The 23254-nt window shown below is 37.6% G+C and overlaps 1 protein-coding gene across 1 annotated transcript in view; it reads right to left on the minus strand.

Moving 5' to 3' along the window:
• Nucleotides 1-6900: 6900 nt before the first annotated feature.
• The window catches only part of LOC114907167 (cytochrome b5 type B), a 32013-nt gene continuing 15659 nt past the window's right edge, over nucleotides 6901-23254 (minus strand). The window contains exons 3-5 of the mRNA XM_029242532.1: nucleotides 23002-23031; nucleotides 13816-13844; nucleotides 6901-10850 (exon numbers count right to left, since the gene is read on the minus strand). Of these exons, the coding sequence (XP_029098365.1) occupies nucleotides 10760-10850; nucleotides 13816-13844; nucleotides 23002-23031 (150 nt within the window). The 3' untranslated portion in view covers nucleotides 6901-10759. The remainder of the gene's footprint in view (nucleotides 10851-13815; nucleotides 13845-23001; nucleotides 23032-23254) is intronic.

Below are 23254 nucleotides of genomic sequence, written 5' to 3' on the forward strand. Positions count from 1 at the left end.
TAACAGAGGGACTCGTCTGGTGCCAAAGAATGAAAATGGCCATAAGTGTGTGCCAGGCACTCAGAGAAGGGAATAGTGAATAGTGGACTGGAGTGAGGTTTCATGGAGAAAGTGAGACTTGGGTTGGACTTTGCAGTCCAGGTATCAGTCAGCTAGGCTACCATGATAAATATGCTGCCTATCCACTGCCACTCTTCATGCTTGCCAGTGTGGCTCCACTTCCCACTGAGCTTGGATCAAACACGGTGCTACATAGGGAGATCAGCCCGGTGCTTTGTGACCACCTAGAGGGGTGGGATTGGGAAGGTGCAAGAGGGAGGGGATATGGGGATATATGTATACATATACCTGATTCACTCTGTCATACAGCAGAAACTAATGCAACATTGTAAAGCAATTATATTCCAATACAGATGTTTAAAAAAAAAAAAACACGCAGTGCTACAAGCAAACAGTCTAGTCAACTGCAATCAAAACTCAGGACCAAAAAGAAAAAAAAAAACTCAGGACAAAACCCATTTGGGATGGGTGGGGGTGTAAGTTGGATATTACGGCTCATGGAAAAGAACTCTGAAGGGTACAAGAGACAGGAAAGGGCAAGGTGGAAGCAGAAGACAGTAGGAGGAGTGGCCGGCTGAGAGCAGATTGTCTAGGGAGGTAGTATTGGGTCAAATCATAGAAGATATTGAAAACTAGGCAATTCTTGAATAAAGAATGTGCTTAAGAAAGGATAACTTGGAAGGAATATGCAGAGCAGATACCGAAAATGACTGGGTACATCTGCTTTAAAAAAAAAAAAATTCTCATTTAGAAAAAGCCCAAGCCTCTGAACAGACTTATGGGTGATATTTTTAATTTTCATGAACAAGAGATTTCTTAAGTATCCAGAATTCTAGCTTAGAAGGCATTTTCTTTCGGAAAGCATTGTTCCACTGGGTTCTTATTTACAATGCTGCTGTTGAGAAGTTGTGATATCACTTTCTGATTCTTCCAAAGTGATCTACTTTTTCTCTTTGGAAGTTTTTAAGACCATGGTTCTCAACCCTCACCATGCATCAGGTTCCCCTGAAACAGAGCTTTTGTTTTAATTGATCTGTGGCAAGGTCAGGTATTAGTATTTTTTTAATGTTCCAAGGTGATTTCAAGATGATCCAAGATGTGGCCATGGTCAGTGGTTTTGGATTTTCTTATCCCTTCTGTTCTGAAATTCCACAATGATATGCCTCGGTAAGAGTCATTTTTCATTATTGTGTTGAGCACTCAGTCATTTCAACCTCAAAAATCATAATCTGTTCTGAGATGTTTTCTTTACTTTTATTTTTTAATTTTTTGGCCACACCTCGTGGCTTGTGGAATCTTAGTTCCCCGACCAGGGATCAAACCTGGACCACTGGCAGTGAAAGTGCCGAGTCCTAATCACTGGATCACCAGGGAATTCCTTGGCATGTTTTCTTGTATTATTTCTGCAATAGTTTCTTCATTTTTCACTTCTAGATGTCCTCTTAATTGAGATGGGTATCTCCTTGTATAACCTCTCATTTCCCATCTTTTCATTTTTGTTCTACCTTGTGGGAGATTTCCTCTTTTTTATTTTCCATCTCTTCTACTGCTTTCTTTTTTTATTTCTGCTCTCATTAAAAGACTTTATTTTGGAATAATTTTAGGCTTACAAAGACTTGCACAGGTAGTCCCCTAATGTTAACATCTTACATAATCAAAGTACAATTATCAAAACTAAGAAATTAATGTTGCAACAATGCCATGAAGTACAGACTTCATTTGCATGTCACAAGTCATTCCACTAATGTCCTTTTTCTGGATCTAATCCAGGATCCCACACTGTATTTGGTGGTCATGTCTCCTTAGTCTCCTCCAGTATGTGACAGTTCTTCAGTCTTTCCTTGTCTTTCATGACCCTTGACACTTTTGGAGAATATTGGTTGAGGGTTTTGCAGAGTGTCCATCAATCTGGGTCTGTCTGATATTTTGTCATGATTAGATTGAGGTTACGAATTTTGGGGAATACAATAGACAGGATATGTTCTTCTCAGTGCATCATTTCAAGGGTACATGATGTTGATGTGTTATTTATTACTGATGATGTTAAACCTGACCAACTAGGTTAAGTCAGCCAGCTTTCTTCACTAAAATTACTGCTTTTCTCTTTGTAACTAGTAAATGCTTTGGGGGAGATACTCTATGTAAATATCGTTTCTTCTTCAGCTTTTGCCTACTAATTTTAGCATTCACTAGTAGCCTCAAATTTGTAATATCTAGAATTCTTATCCTCTGTTCCTTTTTAAATAGCATCCTTGGTTTGTATTCATGGACACAATATCATCTCTCTGAAGTTGCAAGTTTTGTCTTTTCTTCTGCATTATTTCTTCCTCTTTTTCCTATTTGTTTTGATCTCTATCTTTTGTACTAAAGCTTCCAAAAATGGTTGATAGCCCTTGGCTATCTGTTTATATTTAACTGTTAAGGAAGGCACTAAAAATCTTTTTGCATGCTTTGCATCCGAAGAGCTTATTGAAGGATTTCACTGCCAGGTGACCTTGTGGAAGCCACCAGGTGTCAGTAGCTGTTGACCTTTTCTCTAGAACTGGTGGGTTTCTCCAGAGAGAAACCTTCCTAACCGCTGCCTGGGGATATAATCTTGACTGTTAGTATTCTACAAGCCAAGGGGGTGCAGGTTGGGAGGTATCTCAGCAATGAGTATGAAATTCCACTTAATCCCCACTCACCATGGCCCTCAGCTTTGCCTTGTAATCTCACATCAAGATCATCTCAGTTTACTGGCCTTCGATCTTCCAAAAATTTCCTGAGATCTTTCACTGACAGAGGTGTACTCTCTTATTCACTTTGTATCTTTGTTTATTCCTTACTCTCATCATTTATGTGGCTTTTGGAAGGGAACAGAGATAAGTTTGTCAAACTACTATGTTCAATCTGAAGCCCCTTACTGTTATTTTTTGGGGGGTGGTCAAAAACCATCAATATTTATTAAGTATAAAATTCTATGAACCGAAAAATGGTACAGATGAACCGGTTTGCAACTCAGAAATAGACACACAGATACAGAGAACAAATATATGGACATCAAGGAGGGAAAGCAGGAGGTGGGTGGTGGAATGCATTGGGAGATTGGGACTGACATATACACACTAATATATAAAATAGATAGCTAATAATTGACATATAACATTGTATTAGTTTTAGGTGTACAACATCATGATTTGATATATGTATATGTTGCGAAATGATTACCACAATAAGTTTAGTTAACATCTATCACCACACAGTTATAAAAATTTTTTTCTTGTGATGAGAACTTAAAAAAAAAAATTCTATGAACCAATCTCCCATACAGAAGAATTCCAAATGGTTTATGTAGATACCCCACCCTCAAGGAGGTGGAGCGAAACTCCCTACTCCTTAAGTGTGGGCTGCCCATAGTAACTTCCTCCTAATACGAAACAGTATGGAAAGTTCCTTTCAAAGAGTAACTTTATAGAAAAGAAACCTAATAAACACCTATAATGGAAAAGAATCGGAAAACAGAATATATATATATATATATCAAATCATTTTGCTGTACACCTACAAACTAACACAATATTGTAAATCAACTATACGTCAACAACAAAAAAAAACCCTAATAAACACTACCTCATCCTTTTGATCAAGGTCAGTCTCATAAATCGTATTGATAGTATATACCCTTGATACGATGCAATAATAACAAATTACATCTAGAGGCTTCCCCCACCCCAACCGAACCTATAACCTCAGTCTAATTATAAGAAAAATATCAAGTTCCAATTGAGGGCATCCTACGGTGTACCTGACCAATACTCCTCAAAATAGTCAAGGTCATCACAAACAAGAGTCCGAGCAACTGGCACAGTCAAGAGGAGGCAAAGAAAACATGATGACTAAGTGTAAAAGAAGAACAGAAAAAAAGACACTAGGTAAAAACTGAGGAAGTATGAATAAATTGTGGACTTTGATAATAATGTACTGATACTGGTTCATTAACTGTAACCAATGTACCACGCTAATGTTTAAGATGCTAGCAACAGGGGAAACTGGGTGCTAAGTTTATGGGAACTCTCTGTATTATTGTCATAAATTTTCTAAATTTAAAACTGCTCTAAAAATTAAAGTTCATTTAAAATATTTCTATGAAACCAATAAACACTGGCAGCTGAATTTATTTACAGAGAAAACAGAATGGGTTTGTGGGGATGCAGGAGTCAATGAGGTTTTTCGGTTGTTAGTGATGTGGGCAGCATTGGGATTCATCTCAGAATTCTACTTAGGAGTCCCAGATAATTCAACAAATTTGGATAGGTTGTTCGTTCAGACACAGCATGATAAACCATACTGAATCTGCTTAGCCCTTCCTATGGCCCAGCATAAAGCAGGGCACCCTGAGGGATGCAAAGACGCTTCCTTCAGAGGTTGTATAGTCCATTAATGAAGACACTTAAACAAAATACACAAAGTATGTGATAACAGCATCTGCATTGGGTATCTGCTTCCCCTATGATCCACCCCACCATTCAAAGCTGAGGAATGGGTCCCCCTGCCCTTGATGGGATCAGAAATGGATACTCTTGACACTGTCTAGCCAATTACATTCTCACTTCTAAGAATTAATTTCCATAAGAGGTTTGGACTGGAAACTAACGTAGCCACCTTGATTCCTATTGGTCTTCTGATTCCTGGTCCTAGTTCTCATGAGGTCCAGTTGTGCTTCCTAACCCTGAGTTCCATCAGATGCTCATTCATAACTGATTCATAACAAGTAAGTTCCCTTTTACCTGTTAGCTTAAATAGGTTCCTTACTTATGTATCTTATTCTATGACAAAAATAATGAGTGTGTATCTTTTTAAAGTAAAGAATATTTCTTCTTTGCAAAGAGACTTAGCACAGAATAAAAAAATGAGTCTCTGCCCTATGGGAGCTTAGGTATACTTGGAGAGGCAGAACCCTTTGTTACCAAGGCAGGCATTTTAAGGTCAGGTAAGCTGCAGAGGCCACTGTAGTTAGGATATGTTTTAGAAACTAAATCTGAACTAGCTTAAGACAAAAAGCAAATTTACTGACTCATACATGAAAGGTCCAGTGGTAGACTTTTAGCCCTAAATGAAGGTTAATAAAGATGTTCAAACAGAACTGCACTAGTTTACATGCATGGTCTGGCTTAAAAACAAATCAGCTTAATTTCTTCCAAATGTTTTCCACAACAGGCTAGTGGGTACATTTTTGGACCATAATACTTAAAAATGAAGAGAAGCGTGGCTAAGGTGTCACTTATTAGTAAACCATGAGACAGAGTATGCAGTTTAAAGGGGCAAGATGGAGCAGAATGAGTGTAGGAAAAATCCAAAAACTAAAAACAAACAAACAAAAAACACCTAAAAAAAAAGATTCAGAAAAGAAAAAGGGGGTCACATCGGAAGTCTTAGAAAGCTCATTTTCCTGTGCTGCTCCTTATTAGATTTCTTGGGTAATAAATCAGAGTGGGCAGGTTTGTGAGAAGATTCGTTTTTATTGTGAACATCATCCTATTGTTTTGTAAGTAATGCCACCTCCTTTTCTGAAAAACGTCGATGAAGAAACTAGAAAAAAAAAGATCCCAAAAGTAAGCTTCTCTAAAGAAAAATGAAATTCAGGAACCTGGGTTTAAAAATTTTTCTCTTTCCAGGTCCATGGTGTTTCAGTCACAGAGATTAGAACCAGGAACAAACAATAGGAAACGGCTCTGAGACTGGCACTGATGGATCAAAAATGCCACTTGTCACACTTGTAACAAACAGCATTTGTATTTGCATTTGTTTCTTAATTTAAGGTAAGGTGTTTCTTACCTTAAATTTACATAGTTGAAATGACAATCTTCGACCTCAAGTTTTCAGGAATCAACCAGGATTTGTCAAGTACCTGCTAAATACTCAGTATCAGGAAGAGTGATGTGAATTATTATGATTGAAGGTTAAACATTAGATTCAAACACTAGTAATAAGAATGGGACTTTTCTTTCCTGTTAGTAATCCTCAATTCATGTGATAGTGAAATAACCAAGCCCTAAGGAACGATGTCTCATTGGTTATGTTAGAATGCTATCAGTATGTTTTAAAGGTAATTATACAAATGGCTTATTTACCTTGTTTTATTAACATAGTCACTAGAACTTCGATCTCAATGTTTAATTTTCCCCAACAGTTTAGCTGTTTCCAAGAAAAACAACCATTTGAAGACTGGCATTACAGATAACAACATATTATTACCTTGAACTGGCTTCTCTTTACCAGATGGTTTCAGTAAAAACAGAACTCCCAACCTGTCTACCTGGTTGCCACTTCACATCCATTAATACAGCAAAAGTCTTGATTTCTGCCTCTCAGGATTATCAAACGCGCAACTCAGGTCAAGGAAAGAGCAGCAGTAAGAATCCTGAAAACTGCAGAACTCCCCATCCAGTTACACTAAACCCAGTAGTAGCATAGATACAGGTGACTTTTATGCTTCTCAAATTCTTTTCTTCCAGAACACCTGAGAATTGCAGGACCAACATTTCTACTTAAAAAAAAAAATTTTTTTTTAAAAAATAACTGTAGGGATTTCCCTGGTGGCAAAGTTGTTAAGAATCCGCCTGTCAATGTAGGGGACACGGGTTCTAGCCCTGGTCCAGGACTATCCCACATGCCGTGGAGCAAGTAAGCCCGTGTGCCACAACTATGGAGCCTGCACTATAGAGCCCACGAGCCACAACTACTGAGCCGTGTCACAACTACTGAAGCTCACGCGCCTAGAGCCGGTGCTCTGCAACAAAAGAAGCCACCGCAATGAGAAGCCTGTGCACTGCAATGAACAGTAGCCCCCACTCGCCACAACTAGAGAAAGCCTGCACACAGCAACGAAGACCCAACGCAGCCAAAAATTAAATATAAGAGCAAAGCTAAATAAATGTAAAAAAAAAAATAACTGTAGTCAGGGAGAGAAAAGGAAAACAGTATCTTTATTGTGTGTAGTTCTAACAAACATTCACTGTGTGCACATTCCAGCAGAAAGAGACAAAGATCTTTGTTCAAAATATGCTGAAATAAAATAGGTAAACAAACTTCATTACTGAATACACAAAAGGAATGTTAATATTACTCGCTCAGAGGGTGAAGTCAAAAGGAAATTAAATAATCATAATAATGTTTTGCCTAAATAGCAAATGTAGAATATAGGTGTAGGCACAAAGCAGCTCCTAAAATTCATGAGTGGGATGCTAGATGTAGGGTAGGTGACTTGGCAAATACCTCTCTGCTTCTTGAAACCTCCCTTTGAGATCACCCCCACAAATTCTAAACCCAAGCTCTTCCAGGGCACAACCATCAAATGTGACTAAACTTCCCATTACTTCTGTGGTATTTGGCAAAAGAACGAGATGGTTAAAAAAAGAAAAGAAAAAAAAAAAAAGATCAATCTCCTGTTCAGACATGTCTGAATCCATTCCTCCTGGAGAAGGAAGTAATGAACATTAAAGTTCTGCATTTCTAAAATGGAATTTAATCAGATAGGCATCACTTAAGATTTTAAGCATGAGATACTATGTAAGTAATGATATATCTGGCCTGTAAAGCATTTTTCACTGCTTCACTTGGGAACTGAGTATATACTCAACAATATTCTTATTTCACAACGTGTGGATTTGTGACAACAGCTGAAAGAACTTTACGGCTCAAATTATAGGTTCCAATGCATTTTTGTTGCTGCTTAAGTGGTCAAATTAGAACTAAACACAGTATAAACTTTATCCGTACCACGTTCCTGTCTTTACAAATGTAAGTCATTTGGAAACCAAAACCAATTCCTGAGAGACAGGGCCAGGAAATTTTGGGACCCAGCACTAACATCCCTATTTTGGGGGCACTAATTTCCCCTCATCTCCTCCTCTTGTGCTCCCCAGCCATTATGTGTACAGTATGGTGAGCAGCAGCAGTGAGCCTTCCTTGGGAATAAACAACCAAACACCCCAGAGACATCCCAGGAGGCCCGGCTGGCCAACAGGGACTGGCTCCACTGTCTCTCCAGAGGGGTTTTCACGACCCACCAATGTCGAAACTGTTTCGAGAATTCCTGTCTACTTCTTAAAACAAAAGTGCTTTTTGATGGATTCGGTTAACATACTATATTACTTTATTGTTTAGAAAAAAACTTCTGCAAACTCACACAAGCTCTACCTGGTTGTTTATGTAGGCAGCAGAATAATAGTAAATGGACCCAAAAGTGGTTTTTATAATACAAAGTGACATGATATTAGCAGGAGATCAAAAGAAGCCCTGGGTATTGGATGGATTTCATGGATGGTTGAGACGAAGTCTGAAAATCTTTTCCTCTGGCTCTGAACGAAAACAAGTCCAGATATAAACAGGAGAAGACAACAAATATGAAATAGAAAAACATACCTTTTGCATTGGTCTTTACCCTAAAAATATCAAAAAAACACAAATTTTACTTAAGAATATCGTTCTTTAACATTTCTTCTAAGCCAGATGTTTTTCATTCAATTTTGGGGACTGCCAATGCACTTTTAGTTGACCCAAGTTATCTTCTGGCTTAGTTTTAGCTTGAATGTTCCCGTTCCAGCTCCTCAATACTCCTTTGTTCTTTTCTACCCCAGTGTGGGCCCATGTGATCATGCAACTTAATGATTACAGCAATTATATATCAATTCTTATTCAAGGCAACCCTTCCTTGCCTTCCTGGAGGAGCATCAAGTCACACCACCTCTGTTACACAATAACCAAAGATTTTTCTTTCAAAAAATTGTCTTACACTGGCATCTTATAATACATACAAAACATTTTCTAAAGATATAAATTTTAGGGACTTCCCTGGCGGTCCAGTGGTTGAGGCTTCACCTTCCAATGCAGGGGGTGCAGGTTCGATCCCTGGTCGGGGAGCCAAGATCCCACATGCCTTGTGGCCAAAAAACCAAAACATAAAACAGAAGCAATATTGTAACAAATTCAATAAAGACTTTAAAAGATGGGCCACATAAAAAAAAAAAAAAAAAAGATATGTTTAAAAAATTTACCCATATCCCTGACATAAAAAGTCAGCCAGAAAGCCCCTAAAATTTCTCCATAATGTCATAACCAAGTGTGCGATTAGCAGGTTAACATGATTTTTACAAATTGTGAATTCACTCAACTGCTAAATCACAGGATACAAGACCTGGGTTGAACTTTTTCTTAAATAGTTTGCATGGGCAGACACTGGTGTGCTGTGTAGCTTCCTGTCCTGTCAAGTGCCTGGCAAGCAGGAATAGGGGAGGATACAGAGCAGTGCCCATGGTCCTTCCTGAACCACGCTGCTTCCTGCTGCATGTGACGATGGCTCAGAGTAGACTGGTCATCCTCAAAGGATGGGAAGAAAAATCACCACAGTTGTCGGCAGAAAACTCCCAGTGGACGGCCTCCTCAGGTGCTTCCATGGGGGGGAAAAAGCAGTCAAATACACCAGAGAAAGTCCGAACCAAGGAGAAACAGTAACATAACTCTAAATAATAACCTTCTCCTCAATGAAACAGTCATCTGAGAACAACAACAACAAAAAACTACCAGTTTTTTATTCTCAATGGAAAAAACAACAAAACCACAAATTGGAGCCATGGAGGTAAAATACACATGAAATGGAAAACATTCTCTTGTCCCGATCTACCCCCTCTGAATGCCGCTTTACCATGGGAGTTATTTTACTGGGGCAAACAGAAGATTAAATACTGTACCTTTGATCAATTTGGAGTCTCTTTTGTAAAAAGGGGAATAAAAAATTGCCAGTTGATAAACAAAAAAAGAGCAAAATCCTTTAACAAAACTGTAAAGCTCTAAACACATACTTATAAATTTATATTTTACCAATACAAGATGGTAAGGGGTTTTAAAAAAAAAAAAAGAAAAGAAAAAAGATGGCTAGGAACTGGTGCCAAAGTAAAGGATAAAATTTTGGGTGCTTTTTCTAAACTCCTGTCCTAAAAGTAGTGTTTTTCAATATTTTTCAAAAGAAAGATTACTGTGAATTCACTCTATCATCCCAATTCATCTCTTCCTCTCCCTGTTTCTCTCCACTCCCCATAAACAAAAGTGAAGCAGAGTTCTGCCCAGCACCATTTGGTGGCCTTAGGAGGTGGCAAGGGCTCCCTGCTACACTCAGTTTTAACAAATATAAACAAGGAACAAGATCATTCTGCAGTTGTGTTTTAAGTCGCAGGTGTGCAACCTGACTTCATGAATTAAACCTCTTATGATAATTAAGTCATAATTTTAAAAATAATATTTACTTAGAAGAAAAAGGGAAAAAGAAAAGCTTCAAAACCAGAGTGTGATGCCCTGTTAAGTATGTCTAATGTGCATTCAAAGTATTGGGAAGCAGGCAATTTTACCAAAGGGCAATGTCACTAGAATCTGTAGACTATAATTATAAAAGAAAGTTCTGAAACATAAAGGTGCTCGTGGAAAAGAGTAAAGAGAGGAAACAAAGGCAAGGACACAACGAGCAGGTGCTTTGAGAGTAAGGCTCTGAGAAATGACTTGGACACTGGCCCCAGGGCTGAGGCGGATGTCTGGCCAACAGTCTGGGGTCTGAGGGAGAAGAATACAATTGGCAGGATTCGAGAAGAGGGCACCGCTGCAGCCTCCAAACAAGTGTCTAGTCCTCACTCCCAAGTAGATGTGCTTTCCAGACTTCAACAAGGTCTCCTCAGGAGGACTTGCTCTCCGCCATGTAGTAACGATACAGAAAACCTAAGAGAATAGCACCTACGATGGGGACGATCCAATACGACCAGTAGCTAGACGTTTGGGGGGGGGTAGGGGGGAGAAGCAATAAAATTGTGAACATTTCATATCAAATGTACCCTATCTTTCAACATTCACATTTTAATATTTTAAACATTTTTCACATTTTAATATTTTTATAGCAAAGAATTTTATTTGGGGAAATAAAATCCAAAGATCTGGATTGAAGTTAAACAATAATTTTAAAAGGATTAAAAATGGAATGTATGGTGTAATACCAAAAATATATATACATACACACCTCAGTATATATGTTTTCACAAAGACATAAAGTGGTTATTTCTGGGTTACAGGATTATGGAGACTTTAAATTTTTCTTTATGCTTTTTCACATATTCTACAATTAACATCTTTGAGCATGAAAAAGTCACCATTTTATGTATATAATTATAAATTTAGAACCAATGATACAACTGTTGAATATTACATCTGCCCCACATGTATTTTTAAAATTTAATCCTCACAACAATCCTATGAAACAGGTATTATTATTCTCATTTTATATATGAAATACAAGCTTTGCACCCAAAATCACAAAGGGAAGTTGGTCAAGCAGTCTGATTCCTATCCTGATTCCCATCCTCTTAATCCCTACTTAAGTTCAGACACTAATAAGGACACACACACATGCACACACAAAACATACTGATAATTCTAATAAAGTTAAATAAATGGTAGTTGGCTTAAAAAGTCCTGTAAGAAGCTTTCCTCAGAGTTTCAGGACAGTCATTATTCTCCTTAAAATAATCCTTCCCGGGGATTCCCTTGACGGTCCAGCGGTTAAGACTCTGCGCTTTCACTGCGGTGGCCCAGGTTCAATCCCTGGTTGGAGAACTAAGATCCCGCAAGCCACACAGCTGAAAAGATCCTTCTTCTCTAACAGAGCTTATTAGCTCTGCTAGTTTTAAGGTATAATTCTTCCATGATCCAAATGACCTGGCTGCCCCTCCACTTATGACATATGCAGTCTAGGTATTAAAAGGCTTTGAAGCCCAAAAAGCCAGCTAAGATTCAATAATAAAAATGATTCTCTTTGCCTAAACATGCCTAGCACTTTGTACATTTAAGTATGGCAGAAAGCTGTTCTGGACACGTTTAGAACGTCAGCCAGGTAGCTTTGTTTAAAGACACAAGCAAGTTGGTCAGTATGTACAACAGCAATATGGCACAGGGAAACTTAAAAAGTAATCTCCCCAAAAAAGTAATGAATTCAGATATCTTCCAGAGCAGCCACAAGGGACAAAAGAGTTCAAAACACGGAAGATAAAGTCTTCAGTGCACAAGACTGAGAATGGTTGACCACCAATCCTCATATAATCCTTTGTAACTTTACGGCCACTGAGAACAGAACCAGAGGAAATGCACCAAAGGAGATACAGATTCAACAACTTCCTGGCCATAATACAGAACTCTCTTCATTCAGGTTTATTCAGGTTATTGCACATAGTTGTGACTCAGTTATTTTTATTGCTTTGAAGTATTCCACTACATGAATATCCCAGAATGAATTCATTCATTTTACTAATGAATAGTTATTTGGGTTGTTTCCAATATTTTAATATCTTGAATAATGTTGCTGTGAGCATTCTAGTACGTGTTCACTGGTATACTTGTACACACACTTCTCTTGAGTATGTATATATCCCTAGAAATGCAACTGCTGGGTCAGAAGTTATTATATTGTCAAATTTACTTAATAATGCCAAATTGTTTTCCACAGGGACTGTACCCCTTTACATCTCCCTAAGACCCTAAAGAGGGCCTAAGATTATTGGTAATACACTTCCTAAACAACGCCTCTTATTTTTAGAATTTTTAAAAATTTTCACCAATCTGGCAGGTGTGAAATATACTCTATGATTTTAATCTGCATCTCTCTGATGACAAATGAAATTAAACCTTTTTTTTTCCATATGCTTATATTTGTGCTTCCTCTTCTGTAAGGTGTTTGTTTAAGTCCTTTTCTCATATTCTACTAAGTTATTTTTTAATTGATTTGTAAAAATTCTTCATTTATTCTACATAGTAATTTTTAATCAGTTTTAAGTGTAGTGTAAGTCTACTGCAAGTTTATGGCCTGTATTTTCAAATTCTTTATGGAGCTTTTGGATGAGCATAAATCCTTAATATTAAGAAAGCTGAATTTACTAACAGTTTCCTTTAATTTCCACTTTTTAAAAATATTCTGTCCATCACCTCAAACAAAAAAGACATGGTACTTTTATGGGGAAAAAAAGACACATTTTCTCTCTCTCTATGAAATGCTTTAAGTGGGATCTCAGAAAGATAAAACAGCTCTATATAATCTCTATAAATTTTTACAAGCCAAGGATTCTACACTTATCTCAAGTAGAGACACTTAAGGGATGACAAATGTATACCTTTCAGGGCTAATTCTACTGTGTTAGTAACATTACTGCAAGGGATAAGTAAACCTTTGAGGAAGCACACATTCCTGAACATGACTGCAATACACAATTTTTTTCTTCTGTAAAATGTAATAATACATTTTTACATTTATTATTACATTTATAATATGTAAGGTAGGTGCAGAGTGGTTGTGAGGATTAAATGAGATTAAGGTTTTTTTTTTTTTTGAGATTAAGTTTTTAGTGGAAGTTGCATAGCTTGGCTGAGCTACAGAGACTGTGGGCCTGAATTAACAGTAGCATTTGTCCATGCATACTTACCTCTTACTACATGTGATTCTAATTTATGTTACAACAAGATTTAAAAATTACTCAAGGCAAGAACTTTTTTGAGATTACTCAGATGACTAAAACTGTAAAAATTAATTTTTCTAAAGCTAAGGAACTACTGAATTTGTAATAATTTTGACCAAAAAAGAATGAGCTGTCAAACTGTACTCTAAGTTATGTTACACATGTATATTTATGGAAGAACCTCTTTGCCACACAGTATGTTGAGCATAAGGAAATCTATTAAGGGAATACCAACCTTTTGCATGTATTATTTTTCGGAGGGTCCTGAAGAAGATGCATATTCAAAAACAAACAAACAAACAAGATTAACACAGAGTATATAAATCTTCTCGAATAGTCATGCAAACTCTGAAGCTAATAACAGAACTTCATCTTTCATGCCATTTGATGTTTACAAATCCATATGTGATGGGAGGACTAGGAATTCTTTTTCTGATAATATACAGGTATTCCCTAGTAAAGAACCACTAATGAAAGCATAGAGAAATATGACCTAAACTCTTTTTATTTGTAAAAAACAAACAAACAAACAAAAAGAGCCACTGGTACAAACTATATTGCAATGAACTAATTTGCAGTCACAATGGTAAGCCTGGTTCACTGTGGCTTGCCACTGGCTGTAGCTAAGATGACATTTTGTGAAAACACTGTTAAAAAATAAGAACTCCTGTCTTGTAACATAGAGATCAACTGGGAAATGCTCAAAAGCATGCAGATGACTGCTTTGTGGCTTAGAGAAGTGAACTGGTTTACTCTCTGAAATCGTAAATAGTTACGATTAGAGACCTTAGGGCTTATTTCACAATGAAAACACCAAGAATGGAGTTAGGGGAAAGAAAATACCAAAATAAACTTAAAAACAAAAATCTGGCAGTAACAAGGTACTTATACATGCGACAACACTGATGAACCTTAAATGTTACGTGAACTGAAAGAAACTAAAGACCATGTATTATATAAAGTCCATTTACATGAAATGTTCAGAATAGGCAAACCGAGAGGCAGAAGAGTAGATTAGTGGTTTCCTAGGGCTGGGAGAAGAGGAGCTGGAGGGAAATGGAAAATGACTGCTAAAGGTTACGTGGTTTCTTTTTGGAGTGATGAAAATGTTCCAAAATTAATTTGTGATTATGGTTGCACAGCTCTGAATATACTAAAAACCCTTGACTTATACATCTTAAATAGGTGAACTGGATGGCATGTGAATTATACCTTAATAAAGCTGATACTAAATTTTAAAATTCACTTTATGTAAATATCAAATGAAGTTATGGATTTCAGTAATTAGCTATATAGTACAAAAAAGCCTGCTAACTTACTGCCAGAGGACAATAACCCATTAGCATAAGTTACTGCTGCCCAAAAGATCATCTTTGCCAATATGCAATAACATGCCAGGGTATGCACACATAACTACAGATTTCAGTAACCTCCAAGATTCCCAAAAACCCTACATACATACTGGCCTAGATATTTTAGAGCAGACCATGAGATAAATTTTAATTTCATATACCCAAAACATTGTCATGCAAATGAACACATGCCCCAAACCTGAAAGAAATCGCCTATAGGCAAGTAAAACTTCTAATAAAAAGTTTTAGATAAATCCTATTAATATACTACTACACTTCTTTGAGACCCCGATGTTAACAATCTGGGACATCTCTCCTTGAATAGAATGAGTCAGGCTAGCTAAAACATGTTACAGTCAATCTTTGAGAAATACAGCAAGTGTTTTGCAGATTTGGAAGGCTGGGGTGGTAATGACGGTTGTGTGTGCATCTCACAACGTTGGCTTTTTTTTTTTTTTTTACAACGTTGCCTTTTTAAAGCTTTTTTTAAAAAACTAATTAATTAATTTATTTATTTTTGGCTGCGCGCGGGCTTTTCTCTAGTTGTGGCGAGCTCCCCGCTCGCCAGGGGACTACTCTTTGTTTCGGTGCACAGGCTTCTCATTGCGGTGGCTTCTCTTGTTGTGGAGCATGGGCTACGCACACAGGCTCAGTAGTTGTGGTACACAGGCTCTAGAGCACAGGCTCAGTAGTTGCGGCGCAGGGGCTTAGTTGCTCCATGGCATGTGGGGTCTTCCTGGACCAGGGCTCGAACCCATGTCCCCTGCGTTGGCAGGCGGGTCCTCAACCACTGCGCCACCAGGGAAGCCCAACGTTGCCTTTTTAAATATTCCACTACAGTAGCCAAGAAATAATTGAATTCTATCAAGAAAATTCCACGGTCTTTTATGCTTTCTTTATCCACACATATACCAATGATTTATGGAACAAAAAAATGTAGACTTAGTATTAAAAAAAAAAAGCGGAGGTAATCTGAAAGGCTTACGTGAAAGCGAAACGGAGTAATATATGTATTATGATGTTTAATCTATAACCACATTAAATCCATTAGTTCATATAAATGGATTCTGTAGATTTCAAAGTTTTTAGCCTCTTTTACAACCAAAAGCACTGGTGTGTGCTAACTAGAGTGAGCCTCAGACAACGTAGTAAGCAAGAGAGAAGAAAGAGAGGGGGGAGAGAGAGGCCAGAAGAATCAAGACCATAATATACTGAAATTGTAATAGTTCGTAATAAGCAATAAAAATTTTAAAATATACATGGTTTCCTTCCTTCCTTCCTCCCTGCCTCCCTCCCTCCCTTTCTTTTAACTAAGTACCTCAACCCCTGTTTTAAGAGCAATCTAGGAAAGAAAAGAGAAGGAAGCTTATCCTCTTTAGAATACGAAGAGCCAAATAAATGCCAAAGTGACTCCGCTTTTAATCAGCTATAAATGAAAGAGTTTTTTAAGGCACTGCTCTTGTAGCCAAGTGTCTTGGCCAAGTTTGGAAAGAAGCCAAATAAGTTATTTTTAATTTAACAAAATTAAGAAGAAAAGGGTTCTATTAACACAAAACCTTCCTTCATCTTCACCCTTCCATTCTTTCCGTGTACAGCTCCCCCGTTCTCATTTCCACTCCAGAGCTCTGTGCTGCATCTAACAGATGCTTAGGTGAAATTCCTACAGTTTATGATTGACTTTAATTTACCCCTGTGGGTGTTCAGGCATATCTTGGCTGGTTATGTTCTTGCCCACATTTTAATTTACATGCAAGATTGGTCAGGAGAAGTGACTGCTCTCCATCTTTGGCATGTATAGTAGTAATTGCAATACTATATGATTTTAGTTACAAGAGAGCAGTTCAAATCCAGAATTCTACCAAAAGCCTTACCAAGTGATTAATATGCATGCTTCTTTATTCTCCAACGAGTCTGGAATCCAATTCCAAACAACCAGATTGCTTTAAGTCTACTCTGATTTTAGTTCAAAATTAACAGAAATTAACTGTTTAAATACAGTGGTTCCTAAAGTTCAAGATTCATTAAGCCTTTAATTCCGTCATAAAATAAATAAGTAAATAAATATATTTATATACATACAAATACTAAACATGGACTTTGTAGAACAAGAGGAAATATTTCATAATATTTGAGTAACCTTTTTATTAAAGCTGATTATAACTGAAATTATGTCTAATATCCTCAATCAGTTTCCTCACCTGTGAACTGAAAGGCTCAAATCAGATGAACCTGAATTCTAAAGTCATATTCAATTAACTCAACACAATTTTCCAACCCAAGGGCATTTTAGCAAAACCTACAAGAGCAGACTTTTAAAGATTAGAGAGAAGTTAAACCATTCTCCCACATCCAAGAAGGAAGTCTGAAGGAGCACAATCACACAGAGATGTTTCTATTTTTCAGCACGTACGTAAAGGTGTGTTCTTTCAGATACTCTTCTGAGACAGTGTGCCGTGAGTACCAACCCTCTCTGATGTGGTTAAAAGAATGACAAAGAAATGTCATAATTGGCAAACATATGGGAAGGGATTTGGGGGTCAGTGGGGGGTGATTTCACTATGAACCCTGTTTATGAAAAGAACATGGGAGGAGAACACATGCTTAAGGAATGGTGTACTTTGTCACCAGAACATAAACGTAGGAAGCAATGCGCCAAAATTATAGTTCTGAAGCATTCAAACATATAGACAGAGAGTTACGTGTATCTTCAGCCTAAACAGTTTATACTTAGACTTTCAGAGGTTTAAAAAAAAGGGAAATATAAGGTATATAAGAAGCTTATGTTTTAATTCCTAAATTGAATATTAGCCATTCCAAGAGGATTCCAAGTATTTAAAATTGGAAGAAGTGGATTTTAAACCATAGGACACCTTCAGCAAATTCAATGAGTATCTGGGTGGTCTGGTAGTTTTTGCAGCTTTTTATTTAGAATAATTTGGTTTCTACGTGGCCAGAAACTTATGAAAAACAACTTGGGAACTTTGGGCTTCAAACACTACTGCAAAGGATTTTCCCCCCATAATACAATGGACTGTGTAACATTAGCTAACACTATATGAATTTTAGTTTTAGGTTCATCATACAACCTAAAAAGTCTGAGTTTTGAAAGTGTATGATTTCAATATTTTCATGGCCATGTGGTGTGGATCTTGAGGACAGCCTTCTCATGACGCTCTAATGTACTAAAATTTCTTTCTAGATGAGAATACAGTTTAACAATTACTGTCTTGTAAAGCATAAATCCCTAGAGTCAGCCCAGTCATATAAGTAATATTTCCCTGTACATAAGGGCAAATTCAAAGATGAAAAACACCTGCTAAAACAAATTTCTATACGACTCTCTCAAGAACCCATTATAAGATACATAAGACATCACTGAAGAAAAAAAATTAAAACACTCAGACACTAATTTCTACTGGGACCTAAGAAGTGAAAAACTTGTTATAACATTGGAGGGCTGATTTGCAAAAGATGTTACCTTGTCCTTCTGACATCTTGCTTTGCAAAACTACACATCATTTCTAAATAAAGCATTACAAGAAGACACTAAGCCTTCAGATTCCTCAGAAAGGGTATTTTGTCTTTCAAGAGTGATCTTGCCATTACATTCTATGCTTTATTTCAAAAGATTACGTTACAAAACACAAATGTTAGGGGAAAAAAAACCAGGCAACAATGAAACCATCATACAAAATTCTTTGGTAAATAGCAAGCACTACTCATCTAAAGGACATCTGCCTACCCATTTTAAACGTTAATAAATTAGGTTGTAGATATGACAGGAATATTTAACAATTCTTAAAAGGAAATTTTTAGTATGATGCAACCAACTAACTACATTACATAACTATAAAGCATGCATTCTTTTTAGTTTCCCTCCCATAAAAGAGAAGGTAAGCGGAATGTTATGTATGTATAATACTTTACGTACGTGTAACAGAAAACTGTATAATAAAAGTCTGTAGCATCTGGGAGAAAAAAATGTATCTGCCTTTAAATGCAAGTTATAAATTGCTTCTAACATAGATGGAGTTTACTAAATTTCAAAAGTTAAATTTTTTAAGTTAAAAAATGAAGTTTAAGAAACATGTTAAGGGACTTCCCTGGTGGCGCAGTGGTTAAGAATCCGCCTGCCAATGCAGGGGACGTGGGTTCGACCCCTGGTCCGGGAAGATCCCACATGCCGCGTAGCAACTAAGCCCGTGTGCCACAACTACTGAGCCTGCGCTCTAGAGCCCACAAGCCACAACTACTGAGCCTCTGTGCCACAACTGCTGAAGCCTGCGTGCCTAGAGCCCGTGCTCCTCAACAAGAAGCCACTGCAATGAAGAGTAGCCCCTGTTTGCCACAACTACAGAAAGCCCATGTGCAGCAACGAAGACCCAACGCAACCAAAAAAACAAACAAACAAAAAAAACCATGTTAAGCTTTTATAGAGACAATCTTACTTCCTTAAAAAAAAAAAAAACAGATCAAATCCTGTTATAGCAAATGTCATCTCATCAAAGCTTTTGTCTATGGAATACTAAGTATTAAAGAGAATGAGAGAGATCTTTATAAATGGATAAGGAACAATCACCAAGATAAAAATTTTTAGTAGAAAGAAGGGGCAGAATAGCACCTATGAGATTTTTAAAGCAAGGGATGGTTGGTCTGTCTACTGATCAATCAGTCTATCTATCCATCCATCCACCTATTTATATTTATGTATGCACAGAATCTCTTTGGAAGAGTAAACAAGAAAATGGTAGCTGGTTACCTCAGGAGAAGGGGAACTGGGAGACAGAGTTGGCGATGGCAGTCATTTTTATAGTACACTTTTTTGTACTATTTGAATTTTTAACCATGTACACCACAAACTACCCATTCAAAAAAGTTAAATGGAAAAATGGTCAGGTTATTGGGTCTATGCACCGTAATGAGATTTGACCAGTGAAGCAGTTGAACTGTCACCTAGATAATATCTGTTGAATAAATGAATGAAATGGTGCCACTTTTTTTAGTCAGGTTAGCATTTGTATGTTCCTTATCTCCTGAACTGAAGGTAGACTGAGTGATAAAAATGTTAACCAAGAAGTAAACCCATAATCCAAAGAGAGACCTCATGGACCACAAATGTGTCTAGGTTACTTTAGCACAGTAGGCAGGCAGGCAAACTGGCACAGAAAACATTGTTTCTAAGGTGAGTTTCCATAACTCAAAGCAGACCAGAAAAGTGTTAAGTATGAATGAAAGACTGATGGCTCTCAGCATGGGGACTAATCCAGCCAGGAAGAGATTTAGAGACAAAAAGGTTTTTTAGTTCTAGTTAGTTATCTTTGACTGAAGCAGGTAAGAAAAACATCTGTTGCCAGATCTGTAGTTTTTAAGCTTTTAAGTTTTAGTATTGTAACAAACATTTCAGGGTCTTGAACCCCAGGCATTATCAGTCTAACAAGGAAACAAGGTGACCAACAATTATTTATTTACTCATGTCATAGCAAAAGCAGTATGAAAGGTAGTTTCCAAAATACTGGGAAGAAGTTTCTGATTTACACTCTGGAATAGCATGTTCTGGGTGCTTTTTTAAAAAAAGTTTTTTTGAGGGGGTAGAGAGGTAGTTTCAGGCAGGGAAGAGACATGGAGCTTGGAGCTGTGGAGGGAGGAGAGAAGCAGAAAAATAAAGGAAGAATGAAAATGAAAACTCTGTCGCATAAGGCAGAAGACATCTCTTAATTAGGCATTAAAAAAAAAATCACTTCCTCACAGAGGTTCTGAAACCTTAACCAAAAGAAAGGAAAGTATTAATGAAATGAACTTTACATTTACTTCTTCATGGTGAATGTAAAAAAAATTGAGGGCTTCCCTGGTGGTGCAGTGGTTGAGAGTCCCCCTGCCGACGCAGGGGACGCGCGTTCATGCCCCGGTCAGAGAAGATCCCACATGCCGCAGAACGGCTGGGCCCGTGAGCCATGGCCGCTGAGCCTGTGCGTCCGGAGCCTGTGCTCCGCAACGGGAGAGGCCACAACAGTGAGAGGTCCGCGTACCGCAAAAAAAAAATTGAGAAAAGAGACACCTGCAGCCTAGACACAGAAGTGCCTCTTTAAAACCCATGTAAGAAATAAATATGGAGGATCAAGAATTTCTTCCTGGAACTAAAATCAGGCTGGACTATAGCTCTATGACAACCTATGTAGGTGGTCTTGGATCTGCCTGAAGTACAGCAGTGTGACTGGAAACACTCAATAATCAAACTCTCTATTTAATGGAGACTATCCTTTGGGTATAGCAGACATGATAAAAACAGCCTTGAAAACACTGCCTTTAAGCACTCTTTAAGCCAGGCTGGGGCCAAACTACATTTGGAGACTTCTGAATTTTTACAGAATTTCACCAAATCTCACCAGCTAAAAGGGTTTCTTTTTCTTTACTTCTTACAAAAAGTCCAAGGCTCAACAGTTTTAATTTATCTGAGACATCTCTAGTTAATTCTTTGGCCTATATATAGAAGGCAGACAGTGCTTTCCAAAGAAGAGAACTAAAGTTCCCTAAGTTTTCAAATGAAAAGATGGGCATGTCATTCAGCACAGTCTGGTGCTTGGCTATCTGGGTTACGTTAAGTGCAAATTCCCACCTCCAGGGATCATGAATCAGTAGTAGTAATGGCAGCCCAGGAAATATGCATTTCAGAAAACATGCCAAGAGATTACAATACAGGTGGTACAAGGAATAGAATTTGAAAAACACTGCTCTACATTCCTAAGAATGGTCTTAACTACATACTATACTACCAAGGAAGAAAAATAACAACAAGAAGCAATTTGTAGACTTCTAGACGTTATAACTCCCCCACAATTTTGTCTTAAATATAATGGGTGTTCTCACAGTGCTGTGCAGAAGTGGGTTATGCCTCCTGGATACAAGGTGCATCTCTTGTACAAATGGGAACATCCCTTGAATCAAATGTTGACCTCTGAAAGCAATGGTTTCTGGACATGTTCAATATACCAAACAAGCCATGCTTAGTTCAAATTTTACCTTAATTACACAAGTGAAGATTCAAGAATGGATAGTACATGTGTTAGGAGGGGAGGACAAACAAACCAACAGTGCTCACAAAGCATTTAAGGAACTATTTCATGCCCCCTTCATAAACAATTCAACAGTTCAGAGTAGCAGAGTGCAGCAAGACGGAAGCGTTAATTTACACAAGCACTCTGGATGGCAGAGCAACAGGTGGCAGATACCATCAAGCAATCTCTTGAACTGAAAGAATTCTTATGTATAGGCCAACTTTAATTGCTGTGTCATATGAGTTCAGTAATACCAGCTCAATGAGGAAAGGGAAACAAGAAGCTAGGAGGAAAAGAGGAGGGAGCATTGCCTCCATGATGTTCTGGGTGACAACTAACTGCTGTCCCTTTAAATTAGAGGGTAGGGGAAGTCAAGGAAAATAGCGAGAAAAAAGTGGGGGAATAAGGGAGATGAACCATCCAGCTTGTGGGAAGCAAAAAGGCTTTCATATTTTCTTCCTGGTACATTATGCAGTACACATTAAGGTTTTCAAATATTTAATCTTTTGTTTTTGTGGTATCACTGTGTGAATGGGAAGGGTGTGTAGGCCTATTTGAGCCTACACCATAGGGGAATAGGGACAGTAAGGCCTGTTCCAGTCAATTACTCAATTGTTCCAGTCTACAACTCATTCTAAGACTTGCAAGAGTAAACCGACCTTCCAATTCTTTTTCCAACACAGAAGCAATTATTATCATCTATACTATTAAATGTAAGAACAAGAAATACTTTTCTACAACTGAACCTATAAACTAATTTCTTTCAAAGCAATAGGGGGCATGGCTTTAGAGTTTCAGTTTTTTAGAAAAGCGAATAGAAGCATGAACAAAATGTTCCTACTGTTCAAGACTCAGCTATACTTTTTTCCTGAGATGGTACTGAAAAACAGGATTTTTGTTTGGGGGAAAAGTAAACACTTCTCTTGTTACAATACATTAAAAAAAAAAAGCAATTTTATTTGAGTAAATAGAAATATAAACACTTGAAAGACACAAGAGAAACAGAGGACTTCTTACCTTGCCATCACTTCTAGGTTTAAGGTCATTCTGTTTAAAGAGGAAAACAAATAATATTTTAAGACACATCTAAATGAACTCTCATTACCTGCTTATTTCTAACTTTGGAACATGAGACTACATTCTGGTAGTAGTAATTCCCTGGGAGATGCCAGGGTCTACAGAAGGGTACTGCCCACTCCCCCACCCCTGCACCCCTGACTCTGAGCGTATCAGGGTCCCTTGTTAGAATGGTATGGTTTTAAAAGTCCAT

This window comes from Monodon monoceros, unplaced genomic scaffold, assembly GCF_005190385.1.
Source record: "Monodon monoceros isolate NGI ecotype Baffin Bay Population unplaced genomic scaffold, NGI_Narwhal_1 Super_Scaffold_10, whole genome shotgun sequence".
NCBI lineage: Eukaryota > Metazoa > Chordata > Mammalia > Artiodactyla > Monodontidae > Monodon > Monodon monoceros.